We start from the raw sequence: 14,069 nt of genomic DNA, 5'->3' as shown, positions 1-14,069 counted from the left end.
TTCGTGCTCATAATATCAATCATGAGGTTGTGTGGTCCAGACATCGACAGAACGCAGTCACTTGTCCCAACTAAAAAAGTGATGCTGTAAGTACAGGTGAAGAAACAGGTGGTTCAGGACCGACATCGACAGAACGCAGTCACTTATCCCAACTAAATGAGTGATGCTGTAAGCACAAGGCCTAGATTTTCGAAGCTCTTTTAGCGCTAAGATAGTGTTAAGTTAATGTTAATGTATGCTAAGAGAGCTTCGAAAATCTAGGCCCAGGTGAAGAAACAGGCTGTTCAGTAGAGACATCGAGCAACAGTGAGAACGTCCGTACTTACAGGTACGTATGGAGCCAGGACAGGTTCACTCAGTGTCCTTAAATTTAATATTCTGGGTGTAGATATACCACAGATAAAAGAGGGTCGGGTGCGGATATACCACGTGTGACAAAAAACAATATGTAAACAAACAGGTCGGTCATTGTTAATGAATATACAATGCCACAACTGGTTGATGCAATGTCCTAAAATGAACAACAGAAAGTCGGGTGTAGATAAACCATGCGTAACAGAAAGGCGGGCGTAGATATACCATGGGTAACAGAAAGGCGGTCGTAGATATACCATGGGTAACAGAAAGGCGGGTGTAGATATACCATGGGTAACAGAAAGGCGGGCGTAGATAAACCATGGGTAACAGAGAGTCGGGTGTAGATATACCATGGGTAACAGAGAGTCGGGTGTAGATATACCATGGGTAACAGAAAGGCGAGCGTAGATATACCATGGGTAACAGAAAGTCGGGTGTAGATATACCATGGGTAACAGAAAGTCGGGTGTAGATATACCATGACGGGAATCAAAATGTAGACACACAGGTCGTTCATTGTTGTCGAATGTACATAGCCACGATAGGCTGATGCAATGTTCTTAAATGCAAGTTTAGAATACATTCTCTGTGAACAATTTAAGGTGTTAGTGGAAAGCCAGTCTTCAATAATTAATGCTTAAATACACCAAATCTGTACATAATATGAGAGCAGCTGAGATGGATAGTTCTGGAAGATTGGAAGATAACAGTCCAGCAAGTCATGGCGATACTTGCCGAAACTCATTGACATTTATCGCTGAGTCATGATCTGGGGCAGCATCTTAACACCGACTGCACCCGCGCAAGCAAGAGTGCGCATCGTTGACATTGCTATATATAACATGCAGTAGATAACACAGTTAAATCAAAACACAAACAAGACCTCGACTCTCAAACAGACTTGCTGAATCAGTCACCTCCCTGTTGAAATGGCGCTGAGAGGAAAAGTTGCTATCATTACAGGTGGGATTTTGTCATTGTGGCTCGTACATTACAGACATCAGACCAGAATGTACACTGGTTGACATTGTTAACAGACCGTGGTCAAGATTTTCTCTCTTAGCGCTAAGATAGTCGTAAGTTAATGTTAATGGATGGTACTTACGACTATCTTAACACTAGTAGAGCCTCGAAAATATAGAGCCTGGGCTGTAGATGCGATACCGCAACCCCAGAGTCTGCCTGGTGTTGCTGGAATTCTTGCGCTACTAATGAGTTGATCACGTTTGTGAGTTTCTTTCTGACATTTTCTGTGCTGCTGAAATTGTGTGTTGGGCTGCTGATGAGCTGATCATGATTGTAAAATTCCTTCGATGTGTTTTGTGTTGCTGTTGAAATTGTTTCTGGGTTTTTCTATGGAGATTCTGGTGTTGTTCATGGGTGTAAGGGAGACGTTCAGGTCATATTCCGATTCTTTTCCTGGGAATTCTGGTAGTGTTTGTGAGGCATCTGCTGACATTGTCTGTGATACTGAGATGGTTTTATGGTTGCCCCTCTTATACCCCCAGCTGTTCTTTTCATAATATCACACGTTCATTCCAAACAATTATCCATCATATATTACTGTTGCAGATGTTGTTTGTTGTGCTGATGTGGTTACCTTCGAGGCTCATGAACTTGTTTGTGAGACTGCTGACAATATTGTGGTCATCAGTCTTGCTATTTTTCACCAGCTGCGTGAATATTGTTGCAATGTTTCGAGAGTGAAAATGTTATTAATTATTCGTGTTTAGTTAAGCAATCAGATTTCCCCAAGCTAGTGAAGGATGCTTGATTCTGAATAGTGAACATAATATTTAAATCAGGGTCTAATGTCATTACATACAGAGAACTGTAGCAAGTGTAATTACAATGCCGCCCGGTAATTCCGCGCACCTACGCACATCGATTGCAACACGGCAACTGAAGTCTCTTATTTTTTGTGGTTAACGTGAATAAACATGCTGGTATACATCATATGTTCCTAGAAATATAAGTTTTACTGACGACTATAAGGTTCTAACGTTGCATTATGCCATACGGTTGACCTTACCAGCGTTCTAGCGATATCGCTTGCTGTCCGGTAATTCTGCGCAGCAACTGATGCGCATAACGTCCAGCTGGAGATCCGAAGTATGGAAGCGTATTAGGGCCAGATTATTTTCAAAATCACTTTATCAATGTGAGGAAGAGTGTTTTATATTAAATCCAATTATGAATAATGAAGAAAACGGTTTAAAAGCCTGAAGAAAACAAATTTTCATAAAACTGTCAATTTATCTGCCAATTACTGTTATTTACTTACCTTTAGTGATTAAAGGCCAGTCCCTTGTAGAAATGTCCCGATTTCAAGCGTAAATGAGGTAGCAGACGATGTTTACCTTCTATACGGAAGTAGGCTTTTGGAGCTGCGCAGTATTACCGGACGCGCGTCATTACCGGACTCGCTTGTACACAAAACGTACATACTAATTTAGAGGTACACACACACACACACACATGCGCTTTGTGAAACAAGATTCCTTCTCGTGTTGTTATAATGTCTGACGTTAGTTCTAAATAGAATAATTTCAATGTTTCAATAGTGAATGTTGTTACTATAGCCATTCGTGTTTAGTTATTCATGTTTAGATTAGTTATCAGATTTCACTAGGACACTGAATGATGTCATAACATACGTTGAAAGGAGCACGTTTCATCACAGAAATGTACATATAAATTCATAGATCTACCGATAGCCGATGCACATAAGGATGAAAAAGAGGTACACACGCATACTCACACACACAGCACGATGAATACACGAGGAATTCTTTGTGTGTTTCATTTGAGTCAACACAATCTCCTCTTTCAGGTTCCAGTTCAGGAATTGGGGCAGGGATTGCTGTAGCGTTTGCCAAAGAAGGGGCCAAACTGTCATTGACTGGTAGGAACCAGAAGAATTTGGAGGACGTGGTCAAGAACTGCAAGAAGGCAGGGTGTCAGGTGAGCAGAAAGCGATAGAGGAAGTCATCATTAAGTACAGCCCCATTAGTCCAAGGCACAACAATTAAGCTTTTAAAATCGTGTCCATTAAGCGATACAGGTCCTCAAATCAATATTGGTACAGTTTCCAATCATGCCACAAAATAAGTGCCTAAAGCAATCGAAATCTGTCCACACTGCAAAATCGAAGATGTTTATACAGAATTATCAAGGTGATCAGCTTTCTGTTTCAGGACGTTCTCATAAACGTGGGAGACGTCACAAAGGATGCTTTCAGAAAGACTCTCGTGGAGACAACCAAGAAGAAGTTCGGGAAAATAGACATACTGGTGAGTACACTTTAGATACTGCAGACAGGATGGAAGGACATATGCATGCATATATTCTGTACCACCACGACTAATTGGGAAAAAATAATTAATAATAGTTCAGCTAAACGTTTTGTTTAAATTTTGATGTTATTTGTTTCTTCTTTATAGCCGCAAACAGTAAGCTAATCCACATGACATATGCACAACCAGAACATCCTGTGATTGATAGCTTATGACCTGTTTGATGGGCATTTTAGAAGTTGAGTTGATGAAGAATAATGACAATTATTATGGATATACAACTTCTTTTATTCTGTGGAGGCGACGTTTCGACATGGGTTCTAATGTCGTTGTCAAGCAAGGATACATGAGCAACAAATTGAGAGAATATCTACAGGAGTTGTTGTTACAGTAGATAGGGAATGAGTTGTTTATACAATAGATAAGGTTGATCTACAACGTTTGTATGAGAGATAGAGGAAACTGATAGGAAGCCAGTAGGGTGACATACAAGGGCTGAGTTAGAGCTGGTGTTCCTTGATCCTGAGGGTGAGTGGCCTTGATGTTTCTCCAACATAAGAGTCACCGCAGTCACATTCTATGTGGTAAACCACACCTGAGGGGTCTTGCTTCTTGATTACTGGATTGTCTGGTCGATTATGTACTGACCGCCGCCATATAGCTGGAATATTGCTGAGTGCGGCCTACAACTCAGGTCACTCACTGAAACAAATACATGTTCATGATATAGTTCACAATTATACAATCAAATCTGCGTTTAGCAGAGATTTCTTATGCATGTGGAAAGGGCTTTATCGCTTCTGTTCTGTTGATCTGATTTCAAGGATGCCAATGTGTCACCTGCTTAACGATTTCCTCAGTGCAAAAGGAAAATGGAACTATTTGAAAAATCGCAACAGTCTGTTTATAAGAATGCACAGGACCATCAAATGAAAATGATTGTAAAGATAAAAGAGGTCCCTTTAACATATGCGTGTTTTGGAGTACTCGAGTTTTATCGATCATCCCTATTGATTGAACTGTGTAGGAATATCGAGACGGGCTACACAAAACTGGGCTTCACAAAATGTACCGTGGGGGAATCCAACCAGTCATGGATGTAACGAGCAAACCCTTTAAGCACTAGGTTAAATCATTAGATGGGTTTTAAGAGATTTGATAGTCAGTGGTTAATTGGTGGATATAGAGTCATAATACCTTGGTGGCGTGGACCGTTGCTCATATTATCAATCACTGGGTTTGCATACACTTTACATTACCCTACTATGTACGACACAGACGCTACAGATGGTGGCGTTAACCCGTAACACAAACAAGCTAGGTATATCATATGTTTGTGTTTAGGTGAACAATGCCGGGATCTCAGGCCTGAGTCCGCTGACATCAACGACCAAAGAGCAGTACGACAGAATAATGGCTGTCAACGTTGAGGCACCTTTGTTCTTGACACAGTTAGTTGCACCGCATTTGATTGAAACTAAAGGTACTTTCTAAATGGCTGTGATTTCATGTGTGGTTTTATGTCTGGATTTTATTGTTGAAAACAATTCATTCTGGAAAACAAGACACTAACGACAGTACTCAACTCACCGTACAATTTGCTGTATGTCCTCGAAAAAGGTGTTGTCACCACAACTTGTTCAGCTTCACGTTTCAGAGAAACAACTGTACGTCGTGAGGCTGTGAATAAAATATATTCAGTCCTTTACAAACGGCATATAGAACTAATTATAATAACGGTATGTCTTTTCATAAGATAAGATGTTAAAATGAACAGACGATATTTCCAGCTTTCTTCCTGAAGTCACTAGTCTTTTGCTGATCAAATAATTTTGTTTCAGGAAACGTGGTCAATACGTCGTCTTGCGGAACGAGCATGATCGTGAGTGTGATGGTTATAAGAATAATTCACAACCTGTAAAACAGAGCAACTTTACACATCCCGTAGCCGTTTGAGTGTAGAATAGGCCACGCGCATAACACAGGAAGCCGAGTGGATGCTGTATGACCAAAATGAGTGTTGTGTGAGTAAAGAAAGAGTTAATGGTCACAATGTGAGTTCCTTTCCTTTCCAAAATTCAGAGACCCTGAATATACATCATCCCTTTTGCACATCTATATAGAATGAAATGAACAGACTGCTCCTGCTATTTTCGTATGTCATACAAAGGCCTTTGACCAAATTTTTCACTCTTTTTCCCGTTCAGTTTCCGAATTCAGGTGTCTCAGTCATGTCGAAGGTGGCCATAGATACATTCACAAGATACCTTGCTCAAGGTAAGTATATATGAGAGTATCAGTAAACCGATTTACTCACTCAAAGCATATAAATCTAATGGAAGCAAAAGCATTTATCCTTCATGTCTTGAACACTTGAGGATGTAAGAATCTTAGATTTAAAAGCGATGCTCTACATGGTAATTTAATCCGTAAAGAATCCGTGTTAAATTGTGTCCTAAACCATGCTTACCTGTCACTGAAAGCAATCTTACTGTCCAAGCATCGGTAAGCAACATATAAACAACAAAATAATTTCTTTCCACAGAACTGTCATCACATGGTGTACGTGTCAATTCAATCAAGTAAGTACAACCAGAAAAAAACAATAATTGTTGTCGAGGAGATGCCTATGGGTATGAGGAGATGAGGAATGGTGTCACTTAGATTCATTTGAGATCAGTTTAAAATGAAATTCACTCACCTGAGCAATATATATCATATGTTTTCATTTGTCGTAATTCCTTCTGGATGGACAGTTAGTGGAGGCGTCTTACTCAACTCAGGTCAAAATGTCCAATATTCAAAAGATGTTCATCAATGTTTGAGAGACGTCAGAGGCACACTGGCCCTTTCGGGAGTCACTCACAGATCAATATTATGTACTGCATGGGCTGGTATTTCACAATTCGAACTACTGTACAATATCACCACAATCACTTCATAAATATACATGGTATACACCATGAAGTAGGAAGTTGAAACTGGCATAAACGAATTACTTTTATTACACATGAGAAAATCAGCTCAGCACGTGTCTTTTTGTAAGTCTCTTATACCAAGTTAATATTCATAATAAAACAAGGCACAGACAGATGTATCAGACAGATGTATCAGACATTGCGAAAAGAGTGGAACAAGATATTGCAAATGAATATCACATCCATAAAATTGGATTGAAAGTTGGGTTTTCATTGTGGTTGTTATAGATTATGTTATACTTGGTTTGGTGCTGTTATTCCATATACGGTCACATGTGCTATTGGATTATTGATATCGTGAGTGTTGTATACAGTTTAAGTGTTATATTCACTTTGTTCTTTATTAAACAAAACACTGACTGATGTTTTTGCCATTGTGAAAGGAAACGTAGAATATATTGCAAATGAATATCACATACATAATATTGCATGACATTGCCCCAAAACATGTTTTCAAAGCTGTCGACTTACTTTGCAGACTCAGTTGTCAAGGATGCACAACTGAATTGTGTGAATGTTTTATGTAAATTGTCTTTTACTTTTTTGATTGTTAGTGAGTTACACTTAGTTTCTTGCTATTATTCCATATACTTTCACCTAGTCTGTTGGATTATTCTGATACACCGTCATTGTATTGACTTAAAGTGTTACAGTCACTGCTAGTGATGCATTCGTGTTGATAGATGTGTTTACTGTGTTGTGTCCATTGTTACAGTCCCAGGCTATGTACCCAGCAACATAATGTCAACGACGTTGACTAAAGACGCATCCGACCAGGTAAATACGTTTAACCCACCACACCCTGTGTGGAAACCTGTGATTATAGCATGGGAACCTTTCACGTTGTTTTGATATCACAACACTCAGTGGTAACGAACATGATCATGCAACAAACAGACCCTACCGTATTGTAAATTGCAGACTTCCCATGTGGGGCGGGGAAGAGCTTATAAGCGTATAGAACTAGCGCGCACAGTACTCATGGATTACGATACATATACTACAATCCTTAAACTAATTCATTCACTCTCTTTCTTTCAGATGGATAAAGCTATAAAACAGGCGACACCAATTGGTCGAGCTGCTACCCCAGAAGAAATGGGTCACATTGTGGCCTTCCTCGCCTCGGATAAAGCAGCCTTTGTAACTGGAGAGAGTTTCAGGGCCGATGGTGGGCTCTCAATGACCACACCAGCCCTTGGATAGAAAATGTTGAGGGAAGCTTGAGGTATACTTGGATGCTCCATTAGCAGATTGTGGGAGGAATATTCGCATTTGTACCAAACACATTCGCCTAACAGACAAATACCAGTGAAATGTGACAGTTGACGTTTATTCATAGATGATATAATGCATGGGAAAAGAAATAGTTTTTGTATTTACTGGAAAATTCTGAAGTTGTTCTGAAACATTATAATTACTAATATAAATACAATGTCATTTATCAAATTCTGTAAGATATTGTCCCACTTGTGTTAAACAAATAAATATGTATTCTCAAAACTTTTTCACAAAGTTTGTTTTTCTGGTTAAGCAGTGGAGCAGATGTTGGTAATGGGGATCTTCAGTTGCCGTATCCCCCATCTGGCCATCCTTGTTGTTGTGAGCATCAGTATTTAAACGTTTTAAATATATTGTCAAATATTGATTAGTTACCAACTCCATGAAGGCAGTCTGCGTTAGGCGCAGTCGGTAAGGGATGTTTATGATTCAGAACTTCCATCGATAAATCACCGTTAGACAGGAATATGTTGATAACTATGTTGGCTTGCAACACAACTGCTTGCATGGAATAAATACACGGCTGGTTTGCACAGAGCACAAATACTGGAGCCAGTGTGTTGTCTCAGTTTAACAGTCAAGTGACAAAATTAATGTCGTTTTCAACTGATAGTGACCCCCCAATTTAGCATGGGCAAGAGGAACCTGGATGCAGATTTATCATGAATAGCATAAATTCGGGTGCAGACAATGTCCCTTCTAGGATTCCATACCTGTAGGATGTTCGAGCTATGGTTCAGATACTATTACCTAAAGGCCGTTTTGAAATAGCTCAAATATTGCCAAACAAAATTCAACCATTGGAGTTTTACATCGACAAGAACAGGACACTCCGAGGGAATACTGGTTTGTCCCATACTTTCCATGAAGATGACTTTATGAAGCATGTAGTCAGTCGAGGTGATTTGGTTCTGTGTGTGCAGTAATACCCTGACGGTGCTCATAATATCAGTCAGTAGTTTAACGGAATTACATGCGGTAATTTAACCTGAGTATTTCATTGGGGCGCTGAACAATGTGTGTGGAGTGGATAGTGAATGAGTGAGTGAGTTGAGTTTTACGCCGCACTCAGAAATATTCCAGCTGTATGGCGGCGGTCTGTAAATAATCGAGTCTGGACCAGACAATCCAGTGATCAACAACATGAGCATCGATCTGCGCAAATGGGAACCGATGACATGTGTCAACCAAGTCAGTGAGCGTGACTACCCGATCAAGTTAGTCGCCTCTTACGACAAGCATGGGTTACTGAAGGCCAATATTCTAACCCGGACCTTCACGGGTCCTGGAGTGGATATAGATCATATATGAGTGATCTCCAGCAACCCTTGCTTGTTGATTGTTAAAGAAATGACAAACCGGATCGGGTAGTCAGCCTCGCTAATTTAGTTGATGCATTTTATCATACATCGATGTCAATCGCTTCAATCACTAGATTGTCTTGTCCAGACTCCATTATTTACAGGCCGCCATCATATAGCTGGAATATTACTGAGTGATGCGTAAAACAAAAAACAAACAAAACAACAATCATGTCTCTAGAAGTAGATAAGGTGATCAGATTCAGTGACTTGGCTGATTACTCTAAAGGTGGAGACCAGTGAAGATCCACGTTAGAATTGGTCTTCAGCAAGCCATGTTTGTCGCAAGAGGTGACTTAGGGGATCGGGGGGTCAGGCTCGCTGACTTGGTTCAGGGTATGCAGTAGTACCCCGACGTTGCTCATGGTATCAATCACTAGGATGTGTCTTATCGACAGAACGCCGTCACTTATCCCGACGTTAAATGTGAAGAAACGGATGGTTGAGGACAGACGTCGAGCAACAGGGAAAACACGTCTGTAAATTACGTCTGTACAGAACCAGGAGAGATGGACTCCATCTCGTAACCCGGCTGTGATCATAACAGAACTATGTTACGGCGACTGACGGTATGTATGCGACGTAGGGCAGTTACAGGCAGTTATCCAAGCACGTGGAGTGTGCACTAAATATTGATCCTACAACGTTCCCAGGTTACAGCTCCGGTGTTTTTGTCTCAACACATACTTCTCTCTCTAGCTCAATACTTGTGACAGGTATATATTTGAGTCGTATCTAGTATCAAAACGTTGACGGAAACTGTCCTTTGCAATTTTCTTGTAGTAATGACATAATCTTACTGAAAAACAGGCAGCTTTACCAACGTGCTGTGCCTGCACACCACTGATCGATGATAGTCGAAAGATACAACTTTGTCAAAATTACCGAGGACAGGCCACATATTACCAATAGCACAGACTGCCTGTATTGACCTTTGCCGAAGTTTGCAACTCATTTAGCGGATATATCGAGTGTTGTGATTTTTCTCACGGGCCATCTTTCAGACTGCTCACATGTGGTGATTGTTTATTGCAAGCCAGACCACTGATATATTTGGTTGGTACATGTTCGCCGATAGGCTAGTTAGTTACGGCGTACATGCTTTCAATGAGTGATCAGTCCCATGATATCATGTCAGTTGCCCTTATACTGTCACAGCACTCGTTATACAGCTGTCCTACTTATCTGATAGAGAACAGCGCGCTCACATACTTGTGTTGTCATGCACTAACACGCAGGCAAAGTCCACGTTAAAGTAGAGATATCGTGGCAGCTTCGGTGAAAAAAATACTCGGTCGATTTTACCTCTATGGTGCAGTAAATGCTTATATTTTAAAGAGCATGATCAAACTGTATGTATCTAAATCTAAAATAATAAGTACATGTATGTTAAAATCGAGAAGTGTATTTATCGACTGTGTTTATCCCAAAGAAAAAAACAATGGTGTGATTTGTATCCCAAGTATAATACGGGTTACATTTGACCACTTTCTAATTGGCATTGTGTATTCAGAACCCCAGGTGTAGATATTCCCTGGATTCCATTATCCACATGCCGTCGTGATTAAGATGAAGTAATGCCAAGTGCGGAGTTCAACAACATTCAACCAATAAAGCTTTCCTTCAACAAAAGGGCACTCTGGAGGATACCAGGTATAAAAGAGGTCCATGCTTTACGTAGAGTCTGAGGATGACGACCCGATTCAGCTGGAATATTGCTGAGTGCGGCGTAAAATTCAAGTCACTCACTGAAACAAATACATGTTCATGATATAGTGTCACAATTATACAATCAAATCTGCGTTTAGCAGAGATTTCTTATGCATGTGGAAAGAGCTTTATCGCTTTTGTTCTGTTGATCTGATTTCAAGGATGCCAATGTGTCACCAGCGTAACGATTTTCTCAGTGCAAAAGGAAAATGGAACTATTTGAAAAATCGCAACGGTCTCTTTGTAAGGATGTACAGGAACATCAAATGAAAAGGATTTGTAAGGATAAAAGAGGTCCCATTAACATATGCGTGTTTTGGAGTACTCGAGTTTTATCGATCATCCCTATTGATTGAACTGTGTAGGAATATCGAGACGGGCTACACAAAACTGGGCTTCACAAAATGTACCGTGGGGAATCCAACCAGTCATGGATGTAACGAGCAAACCCTTTAAGCACTAGGTTAAATCATGAGATGGGTTTTAAGAGATTTGATAGTCAGTGGTTAATCGGTGGATAAAGAGTCATAATACCTTGGTGGCGTGGACCGTTGCTCATATTATCAATCACTGGGTTTTGCATACACTTTACATTACCCGACTATGTACGACACAGACGCTACAGATGGTGGCGTTAACCCGTAACACAAACAAGCTAGGTATATCATATGTCTGTGTTTAGGTGAACAACGCTGGGATCTCAGACCTGATTCCGCTGACATCAACGACCAAAGAGCAGTACGACAGAATGATGGCTGTCAACGTTGAGGCACCTTTGTTCTTGACACAGTTAGTTGCACCGCATTTGATTGAAACTAAAGGTACTTTCTAAATGGCTGTGATTTCATGTGTGGTTTTATGTCTGAATGTCATTGTTGAAAACAATTCATTCTGGAAAACAAGACACTAAAGACAGTACTCAACTCACCGTACAATTTGCTGTATGTCCTGGAGTGAGTGAGTGAGTGAGTTATTATTTAACGTCACATCGGCCATACATTAAAAACACAACAATAGTACGATGAACCTGGTACACTTAAATTGACTTCAAATGTTTTGGGACTTACATACCCTCGCAGGCGGACACTGTATGTCCTGGAAAAAGGTGTTGTCACCACAACTTGTTCAGCTTCACGTTTCAGAGAAACAACTGTACGTTGTGAGGCTGTGAATAAAATATATTCAGTCCTTTACAAACGGCATATAGAACTAATTATAATAACTGTATGTCTTTTCATTAGATAAGATGTTAACATGAACACACGATATTTCCAGCTTTCTACCTGAAGTCACTAGTCTTTTGCTGATCAAATAATTTTGTACCAGGAAACGTGGTCAATACGTCGTCTGCCGGAACGTCCATGATCGTGAGTGTGATGGTTATAAGAATAATTCACAACCTGTAAAACAGAGCAACTTTACACATCCCGTAGCCGTTTGAGTGTAGAATAGGCCACGCGCATAACACAGGAAGCCGAGTGGATGCTGTATTTTGGTGGTGGAATTGGGTTTAACGTCGTGCTTGAGAATATTTCGCTCATATGACGACGTGCATGCGTGTGTATGTGTATGTGCGGCTGCTTGTACTAGCCAAGACTGCAGCTGGTTTTATAGTGCTAGCCCACTGAGATACCATGTCGCAGTGAAGCATGAATACCCCACTCAGACACATAATACTGACTCCGAGCCGACCAGTCCTTGTTGTACCCATTAATGCCGAGCGCCAGGCAGGGACCAACTAGTAGCATATTTTAACGTCTTTTGGTATGACTCGGTCGGGGATCGAACCCGCGACCTTCCGCACTCCGGGCGGACGCTCTAACCACTACACCACGGAGGCGGTCGGATGCTGTATGACCAAAATGAGTGTTGTGTGAGTAAAGAAAGAGTTAATGGTCACAATGTGAGTTCCTTTCCTTTCCAAGTTCAAAGACCCTGAATATACATCATCCCTTTTGCACATCTATATAGAATGAAATGAACAGACTGCTCCTGCTATTTTCGTATGTCATATAAAGGCCTTTGACCAAATGTTTCACTCTTTTTCCGTTCAGACTCCGAATACAGGTGTCTATATCATGTCGAAGGCGGCCATAGATACATTCACAAGATACCTTGCTCAAGGTAAGTATATATGAGAGTATCAGTAAACCGATTTACTCACTTAAAACATATAAATCTAATGGAAGTCCTTCATGTCTTGAACACTTGAGGATGTAAGAATCTTAGATTTAAAAGCGATGCTCTACGTGGTAATTTAATCCGTAAAGAATCCGTGTTAGATTGTGTCCTAAACCATGCTTACCTGTCACTGAAAGCAATCTTACTGTCCAAGCATCGGTAAGGAACAAATAAACAACAAAATAATTTCTTTCCACAGAACTGTCATCACATGGTGTGCGTGTCAATTCAATCAAGTAAGTACAACCAGAAAAAAACAATATTTGCTGTCGAGGAGATGCCTATGGCTATGAGGAGATGAGGAATAGTGTCACTTAGATTCATTTGAGTTCAGTTTAAAATGAGATTCAATAAACTGAGCAATATACATCATATGTTTTCATTTGTCGTAATTCCTTCTGAAACGTTGTAGAAGATATTGCAAATGAATATCACATACATAATATTGCATGACATTGCTCCAAAACATGTTTTCAAAGCTGTCGACTTACTTTGCAGACTCAGTTGTCAAGGATGCACATGACGTCAACTGAATTGTGTGAATGTTTTATGTAATTGTCTTTTACGTTTTTGGTTGTTAGTGAGTTACACTTAGTTTCTTGCTATTATTCCATATACTTTCACCTAGTCTGTTGGATTATTCTGATACACCGTCATTGTATTGACTTAAAGTGTTACAGTCACTGCTAGTGATGCATTCGTGTTGATAGATGTTTTTACTGTGTTGTTTCCATTGTTACAGTCCAGGCTATGTACCCAGCAACATAATGTCAAAGGTGTTGACTAAAGAAGTATCCGACCAGGTACGTTTAACCCACCACACCCTGAGTGGAAACCTGTGATTATAGCATGGGAACCTTTCACGTTGTTTGATATCACAACACTCAGTGGTAACGAACATGATC

General features: G+C 40.3%; 1 protein-coding gene across 2 annotated transcripts in view; it reads left to right on the top strand.

Annotated features, from left to right (window-relative positions):
- Positions 1–1,271: 1,271 nt before the first annotated feature.
- LOC124282357 (uncharacterized oxidoreductase MexAM1_META1p0182-like) overlaps positions 1,272–14,069 on the top strand; it is a 108,143-nt gene continuing 95,345 nt past the window's right edge. Inside the window, exons 1-9 of one of the 2 annotated variants that reach the window (XM_046718338.1) lie at positions 1,272–1,320; positions 3,191–3,321; positions 3,555–3,650; positions 4,998–5,136; positions 5,495–5,535; positions 5,861–5,930; positions 6,199–6,235; positions 7,347–7,408; positions 7,673–7,841. In XM_046718338.1, coding sequence (XP_046574294.1) covers positions 1,287–1,320; positions 3,191–3,321; positions 3,555–3,650; positions 4,998–5,136; positions 5,495–5,535; positions 5,861–5,930; positions 6,199–6,235; positions 7,347–7,392 — 594 coding nt within the window. In that variant the 5' untranslated portion in view covers positions 1,272–1,286 and the 3' untranslated portion in view covers positions 7,393–7,408; positions 7,673–7,841. Of the gene's footprint in view, positions 1,321–3,190; positions 3,322–3,554; positions 3,651–4,997; positions 5,137–5,494; positions 5,536–5,860; positions 5,931–6,198; positions 6,236–7,346; positions 7,409–7,672; positions 7,842–11,665; positions 11,805–12,309; positions 12,351–13,037; positions 13,108–13,363; positions 13,401–13,906; positions 13,968–14,069 lie in introns of those variants that run through there. The other variant, XM_046718329.1, reaches the window with a different exon arrangement.

The sequence above is a fragment of the Haliotis rubra genome, unplaced genomic scaffold, assembly GCF_003918875.1.
Source record: "Haliotis rubra isolate DU_JTF1 unplaced genomic scaffold, ASM391887v1 Scf1089, whole genome shotgun sequence".
Lineage (NCBI taxonomy): Eukaryota > Metazoa > Mollusca > Gastropoda > Lepetellida > Haliotidae > Haliotis > Haliotis rubra.
The sequence above is the reverse complement of the archived record's forward strand: the minus strand, read 5'-3'. Positions and strand labels throughout refer to the sequence as shown.